The sequence below is a fragment of the Talpa occidentalis genome, unplaced genomic scaffold, assembly GCF_014898055.3.
Source record: "Talpa occidentalis isolate TD23 unplaced genomic scaffold, MPIMG_talOcc4v2.1 talOcc4.5, whole genome shotgun sequence".
Taxonomy (NCBI): domain Eukaryota; kingdom Metazoa; phylum Chordata; class Mammalia; order Eulipotyphla; family Talpidae; genus Talpa; species Talpa occidentalis.
This window is the reverse complement of record NW_023604861.1, coordinates 49,988,818-50,011,139: the sequence shown is the minus strand read 5'-3', so window position 1 is coordinate 50,011,139 and position 22,322 is coordinate 49,988,818. Positions and strand designations below refer to the sequence as shown.

Sequence of the window (22,322 nt, the reverse complement as noted above, 5' to 3'; positions counted from 1 at the left end):
TGCGCGGGGCGGGGGTGTGTGTGTGAGAGGATTCACCTGAGACAGAGCGTGGAACAGAACAAGCAAACTGATGAAATACACTGCTGAGGGGAGCAGCGGGTGAGACAGGAGAGGTCTGCTGTGCCATGTGGGACCCTCGCTGCCGGGCAAAACGGCGCTGCAGAGGTTGAGGACAGCTTCACAGCGCTGCGCTCAACCACCTGTGCCACCAGGGGAGACCCACTATTTTTAAAGTTTTTATGTAAAACTTTGATATGTAATACAGAATCTGAGTCTCTGGTTGATGTTGGGATAAATGTAGACTGCACTAGTAGAAGTCCATCCCTTTGGGAGGGGGAGGAAACACTTCTTTCCTCTAGAAGCAGTTTTGGTACAGCTTTGCAGATCATTGTTTGAAAACACTAGTTAATGAAAACCACTAGAAGTCATTTTTTTCCCATTTGTTATTCCTGTTTACTATATTTACACCTGTCCTGGTCTGAATGTCTGAAAAAATTCTAGATGACAAACCACCTTTTAAGGAGAGGAGTAACAGGCACTCAATAAACATTAACTGATGGTAATGATACTGGTTAGTGTTACGGGTTGGATTGTGTCTCGCCTCAAATTCATGTTTTAATACAATTCCCTAGTAACTTCTAATGTGTTGTTTGGAAATATGGTTATTGCAGATGTGGTTAGCTAAGTCAGGATGAGGTGGGCTACTAATTCAATATGACTGGTATCTATATAAAGGGAATTTGGACACAGACATGTACCTGGGAGAAGGCCATGTGAAGATGAATGGAAAGATCTGGTGATGCTTTTACAAGCCGAGGAATGCCAAAGCTTGCCAGAAATCACTAGAAACTAGGAGAGAGGTGCATTATAGATTCTTTTTCATAGCCCTTAGAAGGAAGCAACCTTGTAACATTTTGATTTTGAAATTTCAGCCTCTCTGATAGTTTATTATGGCATCCTTAGCAAGCTACTACAGTCATGTAACTAAATAAACACTTATCTTTAGAGTCAAAATAGACCATTTCATGGTCTATATAGATGAAACTTTTAAATAAGGACCAATACTTTGAACTTTCGAACTGGGTAAATTCTACTTTTCAGTTAACTTTGCTCTCGTTCACAACTTGCAATCTAGAATAGGTTTTAACTTTAAACCCACAAGGCAGGGTCAATTTAAGGACTCCGAGACCCCCAAGGTGGTACAAGTCTTGTTATTTTGGGTCCATTTTTTAGTAATCTGAGGAACCTCCATACAGCTTTCCATAGTGTTTGGACTAGTTTGCATTCCCACCAGCAATTAGGAGAGTTCCTTTTTTTTTTTTAACCACATCCTTGCCAGCATTTGTTGTTGCTAGTTTTTTAAATATGTGTCATTCTTACTGGTGTAAGGTGGTATTTCATTGTGGTTTTGATTTGCATTTCCCTGATTATGAAGGATGTTGAACATTTTTTCATATGTCTGTTGGCCATTTGTAAAATGGGAGAGATTTCAAATTTGCAAACTATAACCAGAAGAAAAGGTAGAGAAACAAAAGGTCACCAGGAAGAGATGAGAAACATGCTGTCCCATAACATCACCAAAGGCAGAAGAGAAAGAAATGGTTTTAAAGTCAAGTCCTGGAGACAAGGGTTTCCAAAAGGAGAGCCTTGCTGATGGGGCACTTTTACCCTTTACAACAGTTCATCAGCAGTGTGGAAATATATTATCTGTAGATATTAAAGAACGAACATCCACCTACTGATAGTGCTGTGAACTGTGCCTCAATTGAAATAAAGAAATAAGATTTAGGCAACATATGAGACTAAGGTTCTTACTCTATTCCCTAAAACAACCAGTCTCCTTCCATGATATAAACATATGCTGAAAATGAATGAGAAATGGCAAATGTAAGTATTTTTTTAGATACCACAGAAGATCACTGAATTGTGCATTCATTACCTTAAATATTTCCACAAATTATAAGGAAACTGCATAAAATGAGTTACCTGTTATTTTGTATAAAACCAAAGACATTTGTCACTTCCATTTGGCAGTGACAGGAAACTAAGTTTGGGCAACTGACTTTGCTCTTCTGAAGTTCAACCTCTTTGTCTGAAAATAGTAATGAATATGTGCTCAGCTTGCCTAACATAATGTATAAAATGCATTGTACATCATGGCATAATGTTATTCAAATGTAAAGATGCCTAAAAATAACTAACATTTGTTGAGAACTTACTGTGTTTTAGGCACTATGCTAAGTGATTTACATGCATTATTCAATTCCCACAGTCCTATGACAAGTTTTTGAAAGATAAGGGTAAGTATTGAACAGCAAACCCTTACTGTGAATATAGCTGCAAGAAGTGACAAAGGCCAGTAGTTTGCAGGCTGTTAGGGGTGGGGGGGTGGGTCGGGGAAAGGTCCTTCTTGTAGTTAAGGGAAGAGCAGGAAACAGATGGGAGTGGAATGAGAGAAAAAACAGCAACTGCAGAGGAGAGAAGTAAGCGCTCCTGCAATGTGTAGAATCCTTGGGAAACCTGGCAGCTGGGAAGGAGGCGCTCCCAGGGCATGATGCCATCCTTTCATGATGTCAGGAGGGCTTGTGTAGCCTTCATGGAGCTTCCATGGAAAGATTTCCCCATGTATGAGTGGCCTGAGTCACCAAATCAGAAATCTTTAGCTTGAAGAAAGGGGGTTGCCAGTTTTTTCCCATACACTGTTGTTAACGCTAAACATGCAAGAGTGTGTGTGGTATTTAGTCTTGACATGTGCGAAGGGGCCTGGGGACAGTCATGAGAGATATAGCCCTGAAAGTTTTTATTCAAGGTACTGAGCTGGAGGAAATAGGGAGCTGGTATGAGTAAGTCTTATTTCACTAGATATGAAGAAACCAAGTTTTTCCTCTAGTAAAAATGAAACGTGTATGGACTGAGAAGTGAGAAGTGTCTGAAATAAATAAGGATCTCATACCTCTCTGATGAGATTGTATACCATCTCAAGTCAATCCAAATACTATAAGACTGCAGGGGAATAAAATGACTAAGACTTGAAACCCACATTTATTGCTATTAAATTGCTTCACTTTTGTCCTCTGACCCTCTTGAGAAGATCTGAAGGGTTCATTTTCTCATAGGTTAATAGGACCCAGTGTGCAGGTTGTACACTCCAGTAATCTTTCCTCTGAGAAGAACAGTCTCTGGCTTCTTTTGAAGCTTATGAATAAGGCCTCTTCATGGGCTTCCTTTCCTAATCAGTCATTTTCTTGATTTCATCCTAAGACTTGAACTCTCAAGAATATTTGTTTTTCACCCTCATAAAAACCGCATACGTTGTTTTGGGTTTTGTAAGAATGTACTATAACATGAAGCACAATAAGGGGCAGTGACATTTCAACGATTTCTAACAGAATTCCCTCCCAACATGCCTGGCGCTGCAGATTCAGGCATCAATGGAATGGGCCTCATAACGTCATTCCAGAGAAAAGAATCTCCCACACAGAATCACAGCCAAACAGCACTAGAGACTTTACCAGATTGTTTCAAGACACACAAAAAACTGGCATTTTAAAAGACCATGGTGGGCATATTCATCGCCAGTTGGAACTCCACTGAAATGCGTGAGCTTTACTTCCACTTCATTAGCTGAAGTCTTTTCCCTGTTGCCACCTTTTCCCTAGGATTGACCACTGAGTGCATATGCTTTATAGCAGTCCTGTGAGGTGAGAACTACTACTCCAATTTTACCAGGGGAAAAAGACACAGGCTGAAGAATTAAATAATTGTAGATCACAATTCTTTAAAATCATGTTATTCTTTCCCTTAAAAACTCTTAGCAATCCAAACATCTACGCTAATAACCATTTTCAACAATATAGATACAGATGGATGCTGAAAAAATTAAATGAAATGAGTCAACAGGAGAAAGACAAAAACTGTAAGATTACACTAATTTGTAGACTATAAGGAAAATCAAAAACAATCAAACAAATACAATAAAAACAAAAACAAACCCTTAGACTGACTAAAAATGGTAGTTACTGGGGAGAAGGAGGAGGGAATAGCTTGGGAGTGAATGTTGATTAGACATTTGGTGGTGGGTGTGGTGTGAAATACATAGCAGCTGAGGTGAGAAACTGTACACCTAAACCTATAGTGTTTTAAACTAATTTTGCCTCAATATAAAGACAAAAAAGAGTAGCTAAAAATCCATGTCTCCAGTCTTAATTCTACTTCTTATCATTGGGTTTCTAAACTCCTTTCTCTTTTTCAAATCAAGGATGACTTGTTCTTTCTCATCCTGTTCCCTCTCTGAACCTCTTGCTTTTAATAATTTTGTCTTTTAAATTGTATTTAAGGGGCCTCCTCTCTGGCGCAGGCAGTTGAGCGCAGCGCTGTGAGGTTGTACCCAGCCTCTGCAGCGCTGGTTCGATCCTGGCTGGCCGGCGAGGGTCCCACATGGTGCGGCAACCTCTCCTGTCTCTCCCGCTGCTCCCCTCAGCAGTGTATTTCATCAGTCTGCCTGTTCTGGTCCCTGCTCTGTCTCTGGTGAATCCTCTTACCCTTCCGCACATCTGGCCTGTACCTTAGTTCTTGTATAAATAAATATATTTTTTTTTAAAAATTGCATTTAGTTAATAAGTCACTTTTAATTTTTAAGTTAAAGACATGCATAACTGTCAACTAGAAAGTTATAACAAATGAGATAACTATGCTTACTTATCTATAATGACAAATTTTGTTCAAAGCGAATTAACTATGGGTTCTAATTGGACTTTCCATTCTTATGGAAGATGGGAAGGGTGCTAAATATATGATTTGGGTGCAGCTTTCTGAAGTACTAAAATTAACTTAGGATCCATGTTATTCACCGTGGAAACGCTGGGGTCTCTGCACACTGAATTAGGAATCAGACCCCATTAAATAATGAACATTTTTCCTTATCTCATTTCCAGCTCCCACCTCTGTGCCTTTGTTCATGTCACTCCCTTTCCCTGAATTCCAGCTTTCCTTCAAAGGACAGTTCAAGTTCCACCTTTTCTTAGGAGTCATTTGCTGATTTCCCCAGTCCAGTGTAATCCCCCTACTTACTCAACTCCCGTGTCGTACTTTGTGTGCCATTAATTTGAAAAGTTTCAGGTCTTGAACTGTTAGCTACCTTATGTGCTTATGCATTTGCTCCCACATTGGATTTCAAATCATTTGAACATGGGGAAACACCCCCATCATCCAACCTCTTCCCCTCAAAAAGCCAACCCTTTATTCCTCCTTGCTTACACATAGTACCCAGACTAAAGTCTCATTCAGTCAATTGTTATTAACCATTATATTTTTTTAAGGAATCAGGGTGAAGAATTAAAATGAATTTTGGTCAGACAATGCCCACCACAACCCTCACCTACCTGGCCAGCAAGTCAATAAGTTCAAGTTTTGACATCCCATCAGGAAGTAGTCGAGGGATAGCAGCGACACAGGTTCTGAATAAATCTATTTTTGGCTTTCTCTCACCCCTGGAATTTGAAAAGAAAAGTTAAACATAGGTCAAAAGGTCACAAATACTTAAAAAGTTGATAAAATATGTGCACAAGACTAGAATCCATGCCCTCTGAGTCACAACTTGGTGTTGGTTCCTTATTTACTAGCAAATGCTTATGTCTTTTATAGCTTGGCCAGTCTGAAGAGAACTTATAAAAATGTAAATATTAGACAAAGGTATATGTCTGATAGAAAAATCTCAATATTAATAGCATTCTATCATATACCTTGCAATGGGGTTTGGTCCTTGTGGGCTGCATTTAAAACACAGAATTCATTGAAATGCTTAAAGGCATCCGCACATAGGAAATACACAGTTATTCCTAGATTCAGTATTTAAAAATGGGATTTTTAATGTATACAGGAATGAAGCCTCTAAGAAGCAAGTCACCTGGAAGCTTCTCCTCTGATGAGTTATGTCCTACTCTAGGATCCCCACCCCATTTGTTAAGCAAATAAGTGCTTCCAAAACTAAGTTATTCATAATATCAAGTAAAATCCTGAAGTACATAAAGTTATGCACCCTTTCTGACTTTAATTAAATTCTGATGATTTAGTTGGGAGAATAAATACAAAATTGGCATCAAATTAATGTAATCAGAATTAAATAATGCAAAGCAGTAGAGAAGTAATTCTTGGAAGGTAACTATGGTCAGAATAGAAATTCACCAAGCAGAATCCATCCTCTCTATAATCTAAAGATGATAATCAGACAGCAATTTTGCTCTATGACATTGCTTTTTAGCATGAATTGTAAGCTTAAGAATACAAAATGGTTTATTTAAATAACAAAACACACACATTGATTTCTGAAATACTCTGTTCTTGTAGAAAGTTATTACATTATTTTCTTTCCTTTTCCACAGTCCTTTTGCATGAAAGGTATGAGGACTCCAGAAGAGGAAACTTGCACAGTGCTTTTCAATCAGTTGAAAAAAGTCTTCAAATGATATCCTCAGTAGCTATACAGAGTTGGAGCCTCATGATCTCGCCTAACTGTTCATTTACAGCACATTCAGTTGTTGAAAAAGTTCTCTTAGCTTGTTCCCCAGATGTTTTAATAGCTGGAATTATTTTTCTATTTGCCGGAAAACAAATGACCCTGCCTGGCCTGAAGTATAAGGAGAATTCTGCCAGATTGCTATGCTGATAAGGCAAGTCTAGATTAGAAACTCTAATTGGTACATGATTTCCTCTTACTACTGTAGTCCTTTCTCTCTGACCTTTTACAGGAAGCATGTGAACTCCCCAAATGACATAATTTTTATTTGCAGACGCTAAAATATTATTATTTGCTAGCATGAACCACCATGAAAGGAATGAGGAAAGGAAATGGAGCAACAGAGACTGTTCAGTGTTCAAGTTCATATGCTAAGCAGGATCCAGGATGGTAGTGGACTAACCTGGAATATCCACTTCAATGATTGTTCCCATCAGCCTGGTGTGGGCCTGCACTTTCTTCTGCTAAGTGCTGACATGATTCCCTAAAGTTTCTCCTTGTTTTTTACAAATGTAGCAATGGGTTATTATCATTCAGGAATTTGCCTTAAAGCCTATCATGAAAAACTATTTATAGCTCTATTTTGGGTCTCTGGAGGGGTAAAGAGGAAAAAATAAACTTAGAAAAACTTTGAAATATTGGTTAAAGTGTAAATGAAATGTTTTAAAACCATATTTTTTATGGTTTTGAATATATTGTTTTGGTTCTGAACTTATGAGGTCTTAATTATAAATTTACTTTTTCTTCAAAGGTATTTGTCTTCTCACTATTTTTATTTTATTATTTTTTTTTAATAGAGGCATGTTTTATTTATTTATTTATTTGTTTGTTTTGTTTATACATGCACTGGGTACAGTCAGAAGCGCAGGAGGGTGAGAGAATTCACCAGAACCAGAGCGGGGAGCAGAACAGACAGACTGATGAAGTCCACTGCTGAGGGGAGCAGCAGGCAGCAGGAGAGGTCTGTGCACCATGTGGGACCCTCCTCTGGTGGCCGGGGAGCAACCGGGGATAGAACCGGCGCCGCAGAGGCCGCAGGGAGCTTGGCAATCCAGCACTCAACCGCTGCGCCACCGGGGAGGCCCATTCTTCTCACTATTTTTAGAGGAACCAACTAAAGCATTTCTTGCATTTTCTATACTGAAAATTGCTTTAATATATTTATAGAGTAGGTAGTAATATTAAAGGCTTATTGACAATCTGGCAATTTGTGAGCTGAGCACTAGAGTTGTAGATAATATATTTAATGTTATTAACCTTTGTCAATTTCAATTCTGCTCTCACTTTGGTTGAAAAGTCTAAATGAACATGATCATCATATCATTAAATGAAATGACATGGCAAGCTGCAAGATAATGCATTGTATAATCCCATTTTTGTTAAAAAAAAGTATAGGCATATATTTGCATTGATATAGGGAAGGACCTGGAAGAAGTTATAGTGAGCCAAGGAATAGTCACAGATTTCAGGTGGAGCCCTGAAGAGAAGGCTTTTGTTTTAATTTTATATACCACTAAAGATGTATTTAAAATTATTCTTTATCTTTGACATTCTTAAAATTTATTTTTGTTTTGTCATAATTTGTTTTAGAAATGCTACGATTATAATAAAAATACAGCCGCCTGACAAATTCTAGTATTCAGAACTTGATATGATGAGTGACAAAGGTAATTTTCATAATGATATTTTTGGAAATTTATGCCATAGGAGGCAAATCTAATTTAATTCACAGCAAAGTCCAAACTTTCTTTCTTTTTTTCTTTAGAGTAGTGGCATCTCATCATTGTTTTATTTTATTATTATTTTTCATTTATATACTTTTTACATCATTTTTCATTCTCCTGTTAGGTGTAGTCCCCATAAAATTCCTACCACCAAGTCACCTGTGCACCATCACCATAGTCCCTTGTGCTCTTCTTTCCCATGTTTTGATCCCTTTCCTCCCCCTCTCCAGCTGAATGTCTCTGATTTATAGTTTGCCTTATATTTCTGTTGCTCTCTCTTTTTTCCTGCTCCCTTGTCTGTTTTCCCTATGTTCCTCCTATATGTGAAACCATCCAATATTTTCCTCTTTCCTTGCGAAAGTCCAAGCTTTCTTAAAATGTAAAATTATAACTTAATTCTAGTTTCTGTCTTAATCAAAAGTAGAAAATTAAAACAAAAGTAGCAAGTACAAGCTACATGAGTTTCTTTTACAGAGCTCTAATTACAAATTACAGATCTTTAGATTTTGGCTAAGAGCATTTGATTCCACAGAGAATATGAAAGGTTTAAATCTCATAGCTTGGCATGGTCATTAAAAACAAGTGAACTTGACATGATAAAGATGGATTATCTGTAAATTGGTGATGTATAACACAATGGTTGTGATAAAGCTTGGGAACAAAACATCACTTCCAAAAAATGTGGACCAGTAAATGAGTCTTGGGCCATATTTTCTAACTTACTGGTCTACTGATACTTCAGATACCTAATTTTTAATAGTTAGCCAAATATTATCAAAGTATATTCTTACTGTTTTTAACAGTTCTTAGGACCCTGATTCAAAGAAGATGAGAACAAAATAGAGAAGAAATGAGAAGAAATTCTGTGGTGTCTTTTGTTAATTACTACTTCATTTAAAACAGGGCTCCTATACTCACGTGATCATGTCTTCGGGTTCTTTGTTTAACATCTGGACATTAGTTAGCATCATACACCTTCCCACTTCTTTATCAAGGTGCCTTAAAATGTTGTCCACAGCTTTTCGTACTTGAGAGTAATATAAAGACATACCTGAAAAATGTATTATAGTTACATCTCTGACTAAATCTATCAAAGAATGAAATTCTAGCTTATGGAGCTTATTAAAATATGACTGTTTTTATTTTTATTTATTTATTTTTAAAGATTTATTTATTTATGCATACAAGAACTGGGGTACACGCCAGAGGTATGAGGGGGTGAGAGGATTCACCAGAGACAGAGTGGGGAGCAGAACAGGTGGATTGACTGAAATACACTGCTGAAGGAAGCAGTGGGTGAGTCAAGAGAGGTCTGCTGTGCCATGTGGGTAGCTCCCTGGCCTGGGATTGAATTCATGCTGCAGTGGCTGTGGATGGCATCATAGGCTGCATCTTAATCCCTTGCGCCACCAGGGAGGCCCATGACTGCTTTTAATGAAAACTTTTTATGGGTCAATGACTTCTTTGAGTAAAGTCTAATTCAATCTGTTATTTGCAATATTCTTAGCATAGTTCCCTGTATTTAGTAGTTATTCATCAAATAATCATTTAAATTAAAGAAACTGGAATTCTAATACTTCAAGGGGAAGTATTTTATAGAAGTGTTAAACAAGGAAATAGAAAGTCTTATTTTAGATATTTAATGTTTCTGGTAGGTATAAGAAAATTTACCATCATTTGTAATTACGTGCATGAAGGATAACTTTCATTTTGAGCTAGGATTTTAATAATTTCCTATTATCCTCTGAAATATGTATAGATTTTTTTCATTGAAGAAACAAAATTACCTTTCATTATATATTTTAAAATAAAGGAAAATGTATTTTAGCTATATAATTTTTACTGTTCTCATTAAATACAGTGCCAATGTCCTAAGCAAAAGATAAATATGTACAGCACATTCATGTAATATATTTATATAATACAAATGAAAACTAAGTTACTTTGCCTTTAATATCTGAACTTTAATTATTAATAGTTATTTTTCATCCATCAAATCTTTTTAAATTTGTTTAAGTATTTAACTAAAGATAAATATTTTATAGCAATAAAGATTTGTCATCTATCTTCTTCAGGCCTCTGGAATTCAGGAAGTATCTTGACAAAGTTTGCAGAGGTTTCTAAATTCAGATACTCAAGAGACAAATACAAAAATATCACCCCTTCAGTTTAAAATAACTAAATTAAAAAGAAAATAATCTCCTGTAGGCTAATCCCATAATATAATATGGTATGTGTGGGATTTGTTATGTTTAAAGCACAGATTAAGCTGATTTTATTTAAAAAAAAATAAAAGAAACTATAAAAATGAACGAATGAGTGTATGAATATATGATTTATAAATAGGCTTATTTACCAAAGCACACAGATGCCTTAGAAATTTACTATAAATGTGGATAACCAATATTAAAAATTTGAAAAGATCATAGATTAAAGTCTAACATTTAAATGGCAAAATATTTATCAGGAAGTTCCAAAAAAGTTTAAAGGGCAGTAAAACAAAGCACAGCATGAATCAATCAAAACAATTAATGTTGGAATGTTTCATCAGCTACTTTTATAAAGATATCTTAAAAGTGTATCTCACTTAGGGTAAATATTTACTGGTAATTTTAAAGGCTTAAAAGGCTCAGTTGTGACACATCCTTGAAACCCACCTATCATTTTGGCTTCCTCTTCAGTTAGTGTTTTACTCAAATATGTTTTCTTCACTCTCAATGTGTTTCCTGAAGGGAGAACAGCTCCTGTGACCGGCATGGGAGGCTCACCGTCTTTCTGCTGCAAGCTATCAGCGATTACCAAGAATGCCCGTAAACCAATGTTCATTCTCTGTGAGAAACAATGCGCTCAAGTTTAAAAGGAAGACCCAATGAAACTGTCACTCTTTCAGAAAATTTAAGCCATCGAGATTAGTATGGGAGAGCAGTTTAAAAGGCACAAGAGTTTAGGCCAAACCTATAAAAATAAAATGAAATTTTTGTTATGGTTTGTTGCTGCACATAAGAAAACAACTGGTAAGATTTTCACCAAACTTGGAAGGTATGTTTGAGGCAGTCACACATCATATTCTGTTTGGAGGATTTTGGGTATACCCCAAAGGGATAGTCAGTCATCCTCTGCAACAGCTGCAGCCAAGGTAAGCTGAGGAAAAGAAAAGGTTCCTATCTCTCCTGGACGGACACATAAGTGTTGATTTACAGAGACTGAATGAAAACAAACAGGAGTTTCAAATGGGAACCACAAAACAAAAATCATCTGCTCTGAACTGCAAGTTGTTAACTTTTGCTTATAAGGGTTAGGAGATAGAAAATAAATTTTAAAAAATACAGTGCCACAGAACCTGTTACTGATAAAAACATGAGGTTATAAGAAGAAATACCATTCTGGGCCAGTTTGTCCTCTTCCTCAGACTCAAGTTAGGAACAATGTTGCTTCTGAAAGATGACTGAGTAAAGTAGTGACTCCCAGTTGCACTAACCTTAAAAGATCATAAAGTACTAAAACATCTGTGCTTCCTTAAACAGCCATGTTTAAAATATCTACACTCCTATTTTCAAACCACATGAAGTAGTAAGTTCCCAAAGTAGACCTACAGCAGAAAATAATGATTACTGATACTAATAACAACCTAGTTACAATTTATTGAGTCCCTAAATATATCGAGAATTGCTCATTCACTCTCATCTTTAAAAGAGTCACACAAAGAAGGTATTATTCTCATTTTTCAGGTGGGAAAACTGGGGTGACACAACTAATAATTGGGAAGCTATATAGCCTAGTCAGGTTTGCACAAATCACCATTCTGTGGTACATAATTATATTCTGTAACACAAAGTAATATTGATTTTATTAATTTTAAAACTTCTAATTCAGGTCTCAAGGTGTAAACATTTTTCTTTTTCTTTTTTCTTTTTTAAAGATTTATTTATTTATGCATTCAAGAGCTGGGGTACAGGCCAGAGTTGCGGGGCATGAGAGGATTCACCAGAGACAGAGTGGGGAACAGAACAGGCAGACTGTCTGAAACACACTGCTGAGAGGAGCACTGGCGAGACAGGGGAGGTCTGCCTCGCCATGTGGGTAGCTCCCTGGCCAGCTGGGGATTGAACTAGTGCTGCAGAGGCTGCAGACTGCTTCATAGTACAGTGCTTAACCCCTTGCACCACCAGGGAGGCTCCAAGGTATAAAGATTTTTTTCAACCAGGATTTGGTGAACATTTCTCTGGACCCAAAGTTGCAAAGTAAAGGTAAGCTTCTATCATACATCTGTGTTAAAAGTACATAAAAGGATGAGTCATACCTCTGGATTGAGACTGAAGGCTTTTGCTGGTTTTCCCACACAAAGAAAATCAAAAATGATTTCTTTCATTGCAAAATCTAATCGTTCCTGTAGTGAAAATAACAAAACAAAATGAAAGTGTTGGAAAACAAATTCAACATGAAATGTCTGTTCTCATCCTATGTACCAAATAGGTGCCTGCTCAAAGAAGAAAGGTACCACTCAGCTTTACGGATCACAGAGGATCCCTGAATGAAGACCAGCCCATGTGAATCTTTGGTGGAGTTGCTTCTGTTTTCATGTGGTGTGCTGAGAAGCCTTCATTGCATAACATACGTAATTTGCCCCTAAAGCATGTAATGACTAATGACACCCCCCACAAAATAAAGCATCCAAAATCTGGAGTATCTGGCTTGCTCATGTTCAAACTCTTTCTCCTTGCACTGCAGATGCTGATAACTAACTCCTTGAAACCCAGTTTAAAATGTCTCTTTAAAAGTGCCATTGCAAAATTACCGTTGTCTTCTATTCTCTAACATACAAATTCTTTATAACAGACAATTGTGCAAGTGAAATGAATAATCAGCTAGGAAGATGAATTAAGGTTCACAAATGAGAAAATCTAAACCATATTCTAAGAATACCAGGCAATGACCACTAAGAGATGGCAGGTTCATTTTATACACCATATTTCAGAATAGTCATAGCACAGTCACTTGATAATTGTGTCTAGAAAAGTTACACTCCTTTGTTCACCTGCAAAGCAAGTAATGTCTTTCCCCTAAGTACTAACATTATAGAGACATATCACTGTACCAAACACAGAAAGCTATCAAGTTAAATAGTCTGTGAAGTAATGATTGAAACTTACGTATATATATAGACTGTAACTTTATTTCCCTTTATTCATACAAGATTCTGAGGTAAACTGAGAGAGCATTTCCCACCTTTTATAGAATGTAAAAGCTGAGGATTAAAGATGCTCTCCAACTTGTTTAAGGTAATAGAGCTGGCTCATAGCAGAAGCTGGACTGGAATAAACTTCTGTTTATGCCCCTCCACAAGTCACACTTGAGTCAAAGTTGGGGTAAAACAGTTTAAAAAGTAAAAAGTATTTTAAAAAAGTAAACAACTTGGATTGAAGCAATACACTAAACACTAAAAACTACATATAATATACTGGGTCCAGTTTTTAAGTAAATAAGTACTTATGAAGAGCTTAGAATTCAGTACATGATAAAGTATTTGATAACTGCTAATATTCCTATTAAATTCTTTTTTACAGGGTGAAAGAATGTTATTATTTACTCCTCCAATTTCACTCAATTGTATTCTTTTGATATACTCCAAACATCAGATCCTCTGCTTCCTCCTGACTTGTAAGGCAGAGAATCAGGAAAAAATAGGGATTAAGAGTCAAGCGAAATTTTCACTAATAGGCTCTGTGACCTTAGATGAGTAACTTAAACTCTGTCTCTTAAGTTCCTTCACTTGTCAAAGGCTGAAAACACTTGATGTACTGTCATAATTTGTTCTGAGGGAAAAAAAGGTTATGTGTAAAAACACTTTCAAAACCATTCTGAAAAGTCTATAAATGTAAAATATTATTTTAGAGTCTTTATCTGTTTGCACTTCATAAGGAGGAGATGATTTAAAGTTAATGAGAAGATTCTTATTGCCAGAAACTTCTCCATTACCTGGGCAATGAACTGGATGATTTTCACAAAGATGTTCAGAGGCATATCCCTTGGCACCACACCACGGGACCCTTTGGGGAAAAGTGTTGTGATGATGGTTATAAGACGGCTGAAAGATAAGGGGGGTGGGAAGAGAAAACAAGCAAGATTGGCTGAGCTCCAGTGCTTTAAGAGAAAATGGCAGATGTTTTACCTTATCTAAGAATCAGAGAGAATTCAGAAAAAGAAAACAAACCACTTCATTCCTTTTCCATTAACATAATTACTCTATGAAATAAAGTTTTTCTGGAAAACTAAGGGCAGTTGGAAAATTATAGCTGTTTCCTTTGTTAAAGTGGTACATGGAGCACTGGGCACAGAACTTGGCAGTCCTGGTAGGGCCTGGGGTTTCTGTAATGGCTGCTGAGCCAATAACTAAGCCAAGCCTGAAAAGTTCTTAGGACTTAGCTCTTTCAGGACTGAGAATTTTTAGTAAATGCCAGCTTTCAGCAGCTTCTAGTTAGGTTACCATAGGAAACAACAAAATGAAACTCCCTCTCCATGGGTTGAAGGTATGTTTACCAGTAACTCAATCAAGTGGTTACCATTGATTCAAGCCAGCTCCTTACCTCTGTGTAGCTGTGTTGCTTTCACATTTAATTCGAATCATGTAAACCCAAAGTAATCTGTACAGAGATTCCAGTGCAACTCGAGCCATCTTGGGGTCTTTATTCTACAACAGAAACCAAGATGTAAGATTGCAGATTAAATGGTGATGTATGGTAGTTATTCATCTCTGAATGTCTGAACGTCTGAGCTGAGTGGCAGGGTGCCTACAAGGAAATTATGGGATATTTACCTCTCAGTACCCACTGGATAAATAATCTATGAGGTGGGATCCAATTAACCATGAGGACAGGACAGAGCAGTTCTGGAAGAAGTTATTTTAATCTCTCCTTGCCACGGTGAGCTTGTAAGAGATTGTCTTTTTCCTCCAGTCCCAAGGAACCTGTATCCCTTAGCACTTAAATGCTTGCTAAAGTCTGTCACTCTCAACCTTTTTATAGGTCTTTTGCCTTGATGTTAGTTACCCCCTTTACTTTATCTCGGATGAAGTTTACCTTTAATCTGTTTACTGAACAAGATGAATCACATAAGTAAATTCTATGGAAGAAAGATAGTGAGTGGTTTTTTAGATAAGGAAAGATAGACTTTTTTAAAATCTATGTGGCCTTCAGATAACATTTTAGTGTGAACATTATTATAAAATTCTAAATTTTCTTACACATTTTGGTCTTTTTCTGGATTTTGTTTTTGTTTTCTATTAGTCTCTATTCATGTGCTAATATCCCATCATTCTAATTTTATAATGTGCTTTACTATCTGGTATGGTCTACCTGCCACCATCCATTGATATTTTTTTTTAAAGATTTTATTTATTTATTTATTTATACAAGCACTGGGTACAGTCAGAAGCACGGGAGGGTGAGAGAATTCACCAGAGCCAGAGCAGGGAGCAGAACAGGCAGTCTGACAAAGTACACTGCTGAGGGGAGCAGCGGGCATGGCAGGAGAGGTCTGCATGCCATGTGGGACCTGCTGGGGATCGAACCGGCACTGCAGAGGCTGTGGGCAGCTTCGCAGCCCAACGCTCAACGGTTGCACCACTGGGGAGGCCCGATCATCCATTGATTTTTTTTGATTTTCCCAGATATTTTTGTGTGTTTATCCTTCCAAATAAACTTTATAACTACTTTTCTAGCTCTAGAGGAAAAAAACCCCAACTTTTGAGAAACATACATTTACACATAAAGGTTTTTTTTTTTTGCTATTGGTAGAACAAGTATGATATACCTTTTAATTTGCTGAATGTCTTTAGTTACTTAAAAGGACTTGAAACTAATGTAGTTGTATTTAACATACACCATCATTTAAAAATTTTTTTGATTCTATTATGCTTCTTTTGATCACTCCAAATCTGCAAATGTCTATGATGTATTTATATAGTGGTTAAAAGCAGATATTAGACACACACTGCATTTGAATCTATTCTGCTCTGCAATTTGTTATCGGTTGTGGCTTATGGAAATTTTATGAGAATTAAATGAGTCAATGCATATATAGTATTTATTACTGTCCCTGCCCATAGTAACTATGACACTATGCACAAGTCACCAGGATCCAGCAGCAAACAAATGAGATACACTCCCTGATTTCAGGGAGTTTCCATGCTAGTGGAAAGGTCTCTACCTCTTTCAATTTCCCTTTATTAGTATATGTGTTTTATGTTTGTATAGTTATGTCACCCAAAATTCTTTCATGTGCATTATCTCACATTGTGAATCATGGTAGGGTCAGAAAAATATCATCTCTGCTTCACTGTGGAGTTTATCTGAGATGTTTAGTTTAAATGATTCATATTACTGTCTTCTGCTTAACCTCAACTTTTTTTCCTGAACATCCTACCACATTTACTTTTTTGGTCAATCTTCTTGTGACTAATGAACTTCCTTGTAAAGAATATATTCAGGATTGTCTATTTTTGCTTCAATAGAGACTGAATAGCAAAATGGTTGACTTAAGTTTTTGTTTTGGTTGACCTGTGGGTCCTGCATTTGTGGTTAATAATATCAAGATGATATTATTGATTGCTACAATTACCTGTTAAATCATTTCCTTGCCTCTTTTCCATTATCAGCACTGTCAAATGATGTTCTTAAACTGTAAACACAATGTTTATTTCTCTGCATTTAAAATCCTTTAGTGGCTTCTAATAACTTACTGAACGATGTCCAAATTCCATGATCAGGTGGATAAGCGGCCTTTGGTGACCTGGCTTCCCCACTACCAACTCCTGCATCCACCTTGGGACACATGCCCCCATGCTATAACATCACTTCTGCAATTTCCCGAATGCCTGGAATGCTTTCCTACCCTCAGTCTACTTGGAACATTCTTCTTCACTGGCAAGATTCAGTAAAATGTCACCTATTCTATTAGATTTCCCTGCCCCTCCACTTCCTTCCTCATCTCAAGAGAATGCCAAGTGTCCTCACCCTCTGCCTTGTAGAATGTTGTTCTACTCTTTCACTTGTACATTTTCTACCAGACATGAGCTCCAAGAGTTTTAGTCTGTTCATCTCTGTATTCTCAATGACTGCTATATAGCAGGTTATCAATACATGCCAAATTAAAAAGTGAACTGAGAGTAGTAACTGAACAACTTGACACAGGGTTCTTCATATAGAACCTACACAAAAGAGGAGTTGAAGGTACTCTGCATAATACAATGATTCTACTAAACATCTGACACTTGTTTGGCATTTTGATATCTTAAAAGTGCTTTCATGTACTGTGACATCAATTGAAGGATTTTATCATTGAGAGAGGCCAAATGACTTGCTCAAGGGCATCAGGCTAGTAATGCCAGCTGGGATAGGAACTGACTTCTGCTCTGTAAGTACCTTTTGCTCAGAAATGGGAATGCATATATTGCATGGGGCTTACTATATCAGGTGGTGTTATCAATGCTGTACACATATTAACTCATTTTAATTCTCGTAACAATCCATAAAGTAGATACTGCTATTGTATGATGAAATAACAAAACAGAGGGGGAAAACTTATCCAAGGTGACAAAGCTAATAAGTGGCAGAGACAAAATTGGATGCTAGACAACCTGGCTCCAGTGTTTTCAAAGCATGAATTTTTCCACTTCATTTTAATTTTATATGGAGACTTCTCAAAAATGCACTACTATTCTACTTAACAACAAGACTTCTTCCTCATTGTCTTCGATTCCAATAGTACCTAACATAATAGGGTCTTGACACATACTTTTAGGATGTAGGCACTTTCAGCCTAAGCCTGATGCTTTTATCTGTGTGTAAGGTCTCTACTTCAAGACTGACAGACTACTCTTTCACTGGAATCAGCTTCTTCATTAGTTAATTAGCCAATAGTTCATTTATTATGGTTCTGAGGTTACAGTGACAAAATTGTGCAAGAAACTGATGGGTTTCAGATGGATCTTCCCTGAACCTTGCAGTTCAGTGCTGGTCAGTGACACACTTGTGTGATATGTCAACCTGCCCAACACCATGTTCACCTTCTTTAACTTTTGCTTTTGATTTCATGAAAGCAGTGTTAACAGTTAACAAGTAAGGAAAATTGAATTCACCAACAAGTTAACTGGTGATAGGGTCACTAGACAGACCAATGTTTCTCAAGATCTCTACGCTGACCCTTTCTGGCAATTCACCTGGCTGCTTATAAAATGCAGATTCCGTGGCTGTACTTCAGACATTCTGAACCAGAATCTCTGGAGGTAGGCTTCAAGAAGTGGCATTTAAAAAAAAAAGATTTTATTGGGCCTCCCCTGGTGGCCTCCTCTGGTGGCGCAGTTGAACACTGGGCTGAGAGGCTGCCCTCAGCCTCTGCAGCGCCGGTTCGATCCCTGGCCACCATCGAGGGTCCCACATGGCGTGACAGACCTCTCCTGCCACGCCCGCTGCTCCCCTCAGCAGTGTGTTTCGTCGGTCTGCCTGTTCTGTTCCCTGCTCTGGCTCTGGTGAATTCTCTCACCCTCCCGTGCTTCTGACTGTTCCCAGTGCTTGTATTAAAAAAATAAAAAAGATTTTATTTGTTTATTTTTTGCATAGAAGAACTGGGTGTAGACCAGAGATGCAGGGGGTCAGAGGATTCACCAGAGACAGAGTGGAGAGCAGAATAGGCAGATTTACCAAAATACACTGCTAAGGGGAGCAGCAGGGTGAGACAGGAGAGGTATGCTTACTGGCTGGTGACTGAACTCAGGCCGCCATGGTGATAGCACTGAGACTTAATCTCTAGGTCACCAGGGAGGCCCCCAAGAATTTGCATTTTTCACAGGCTTCCTTGGAGATTTTTGTGCATGCTAAGGCAAAGATATATCGACATAAGTTGATAAATAATTTTAGTCATCTTTTGATTTTGTTACACTCAAATACCTTCTAGTTTTTTCTTCCATGGCATCTAAAGCCATTGAACTAAATCTACATCTTCTTGTTATATTTCCTTTCATCTCATAGTCAACACATTTCTTCTTTCTGGAATCCCTTTTTTGATACTTGACTCAATTTATTTGATCACAAGTCACTCTTTTTGATGACTATATTATCCAAATAACATCCATGCTATAATTTAAGATAACCTCTGAAATTACCATACCAACACATTACAGAGATTACTTTCCTATTCGACAACTGAATACATGGAAATAAGGCATTCATGGAAAGCAATACACTTGTCATTTGATCACTAATTTTTAGATTCAGTTTGTGTGCATTATTAGAATTTTTAAATTCCATTTTGAAATGTTAGAGGTTTTTTTCAATTTTGTAGGAATGAGATAAATATTAAAGCAGAATAACCACTTCTTGAAATTAATATTTAAAATAGCTAATACAGTGTCATTTAAAAATGATATTTACAAAGAGAATAGCAGTTGTTTTAAAATGAATGGTGTCATACATTTTAATGCATTCAAACAATGACAAAGGAATCAGTAATATAATACTCAATGTCTCTACTTAAAAAAATAAAAACAGCATCAATAACCTTACCATTATATGAAAAGTTGGCAGACGCATTCCTTTAACATCATTGTGATTATTACACTCAAAAATATATTAAGTGCTATGTAAAAATTTCATTATATTTATGGCAAGCACAAATTTTTGGAGATTCTTAATGGAAATCAAAATACCTTCCATACATGCTTTTTCTCCTGCCCTGAATGTGTCCTCTATTTTAATATTCTTTATGATTTTTTTTTAATAGCAGTTTTCACTGTTTCCTTTTCCTGCAGTTGTTTACTAGTTTATTTTCTATCTCCCTTACTAAACTTATAAGTGTCAGACACCAGGGAGTGTTATTGTCTTCTTCATCACTTATTCTCAGGCTAGAACAGTGACTGGTATACTTCTTATAAAAAATTGTTGACTGACTGGCAGAATAAGTGGCTGCATTCTAGTCCTTCCATAAGCAGTGACTGAGATGAAAGAAGAATAATTTTTAATTCTGTACTTGGGTTTCTAGGACTATGAAACCAGGCTGACTGTCTAACTTTCAGATGACGTATTGCTAACTGAACAAAATTTTTAGAAAAATAGAAATAATACCCATATAAGCACAGTGAGGGCTCAATGCAGTCTGAGATACTGTCATAATGAACCTTGACAATGTACTTAAAATCCCTACCGGTCTGGTTTATAATAGGTTTATAACAAACAAAGTATTATTAATACAATTTTTCAAAGCATATTTTCTTTTTTCAGAGCTACATATTATGGCATATTTAGCTCAATATATTTTTTATAGCTCAATATATTTAGATTCTGGACATAAAATACACAGAAGAAAAAGTATTGGTCACCACTGACCAAGAGTTCCTGAAAGATGTCAATGTTTTGGTGAAAGGTGCTATAAATTTCTCATCACTTTAGAACGGTAGACTGCTAATGTATGCTTGACCAAGTTAATTAAGTGTAAATATTAAAGACTTCAAGTTTGTGTTAGCAAAACACTTCTGACAGATTGGTGCTGAGGATAAACCAGGACACTGACATTCAATGAATGCTGAATCCGAGAGCTTGTTTACTTTGAAAGAGGCAGATATTTTTTTTTGTTCACACACCCTTCTCTTCTGCTACATTTCACCCTGCCACCCTGGTAACTCACTTCAATGGAATACATCAAAGATGGCTACCAAGTGCCACATGTAGTGTTTAAACACTAGGTTCAGTATACTTTAGAATGTGGGGGGGGGGGGGGAAGGGGCAGGGCCAGGGGTAAGAGAAGGAAAAAGTGCAAAAATGAATAGAGACAAGATTTGGTTTGGTGTTTCTTTATGAAATAAGATGGTTGGCTCTCATTCCATAAAATATTCAAGGTGTCAAGACAGAAGCCATGTAGCTTTTTTTCCTCAGTTATTTTTTGTCTATTAAGGATTCTTGTGGAGGTTTGGAAGAATTTCTGTAGGGTTATGGATTTTAAAATGACCCTTTAAGCCTAGTGGATTTAGTTCTAAATATATATAATACAATTTTATTCTGATTGTAAATCAACAAGATTATTTTTATACCTTTCAGCCTTGGGTTGGCGAATCCAACAATTTATTACCTGCAAATTAAAATATTGCTTTTACTTCACCTAATAAACTACCTCTTTCATGTTTCATAGGGTACTAGACCTCTATAAAATACACAGGTGTTTCCCTGCTGCCAGCTTGTACATCCCTCCCTACCTTTATCACTCACTGAAACTTCGTATTTCTCAATGAAAGCTGTGTTCCTCAAGGACAGGGACTCAATTCTATATCTAGTTTTTATGCAGTTGCTTCTCCAACCTTTCCCCAACTTTTCTTAGTACCTCACACAGTGGACACTTTTTAACACCCTGGTGAACTGAACTGAATTCTGGAATATGGTTCCTTCTTTCTATACTTTTTCTTTGAAAATTTTTACATTGAAAATTTTAAACAATGGTTTAAAAAATGTAAGTTTTGGGTATACAGCTTCATAGTGAGTAGATATATTCTTTCCGATCTTATTCCTTCCTCTTTTAGAAATTCTAAAGCTCGAAATGACTGCACAGGAAAACATCAGCATGTGGCCCTTCTCTCTAGGGCTACTGATAACCCTGCTACTAAGTTATTCTGGCAGTTTTTTTTTTTTTTTTAAAGATTTAGTTATTTATTTATACAAGCACTGGGTACAGTCAGAAGTGCGGGAGGGTGAGAGAATTCACCAGAGCCAGAGAGAGGAGCAGAGCAGGCAGAAGGACCGAAGTACACTGCTGAGGGGAGCAGCGGGCGGCAGGAGAGGTCTGCGCGTCATGCGGGACCCTCCTCCAGTGACCGGGGAGCAGCCGGGGATCGAACCAGCACTGCAGAGGCTGTGGGCAGCTTCACAACCCAGTGCTCAACCGCTGCGCCACCGGGGAGGCCCTCTGGCAGGTTTTGACCAGAGTGCTAAACAATATTCTAACTTTGAAGCAATTAAGTTCTAAAGTAAGATTATGCTTTCAAATTTCAAAAACACGTTGGATAAAACAATTTTGGTCTTTTTGGTCACAGTAAAAAATTGTCC

At 37.1% G+C, this 22,322-nt stretch overlaps 1 protein-coding gene across 3 annotated transcripts in view; it reads right to left on the bottom strand.

Annotated features, from left to right (window-relative positions):
- The window catches only part of FRY (FRY microtubule binding protein), a 386,045-nt gene that overhangs the window by 115,209 nt on the left and 248,514 nt on the right, over positions 1-22,322 (bottom strand). For all 3 annotated transcript variants that reach the window (XM_054701594.1, XM_054701593.1, XM_037527137.2), the window contains 6 exons: positions 14,823-14,926; positions 14,215-14,323; positions 12,539-12,625; positions 10,896-11,067; positions 9,157-9,289; positions 5,382-5,489 (listed from right to left, as the gene is read on the bottom strand). In XM_054701594.1, the coding sequence (XP_054557569.1) occupies positions 5,382-5,489; positions 9,157-9,289; positions 10,896-11,067; positions 12,539-12,625; positions 14,215-14,323; positions 14,823-14,926 (713 nt within the window). The remainder of the gene's footprint in view (positions 1-5,381; positions 5,490-9,156; positions 9,290-10,895; positions 11,068-12,538; positions 12,626-14,214; positions 14,324-14,822; positions 14,927-22,322) is intronic.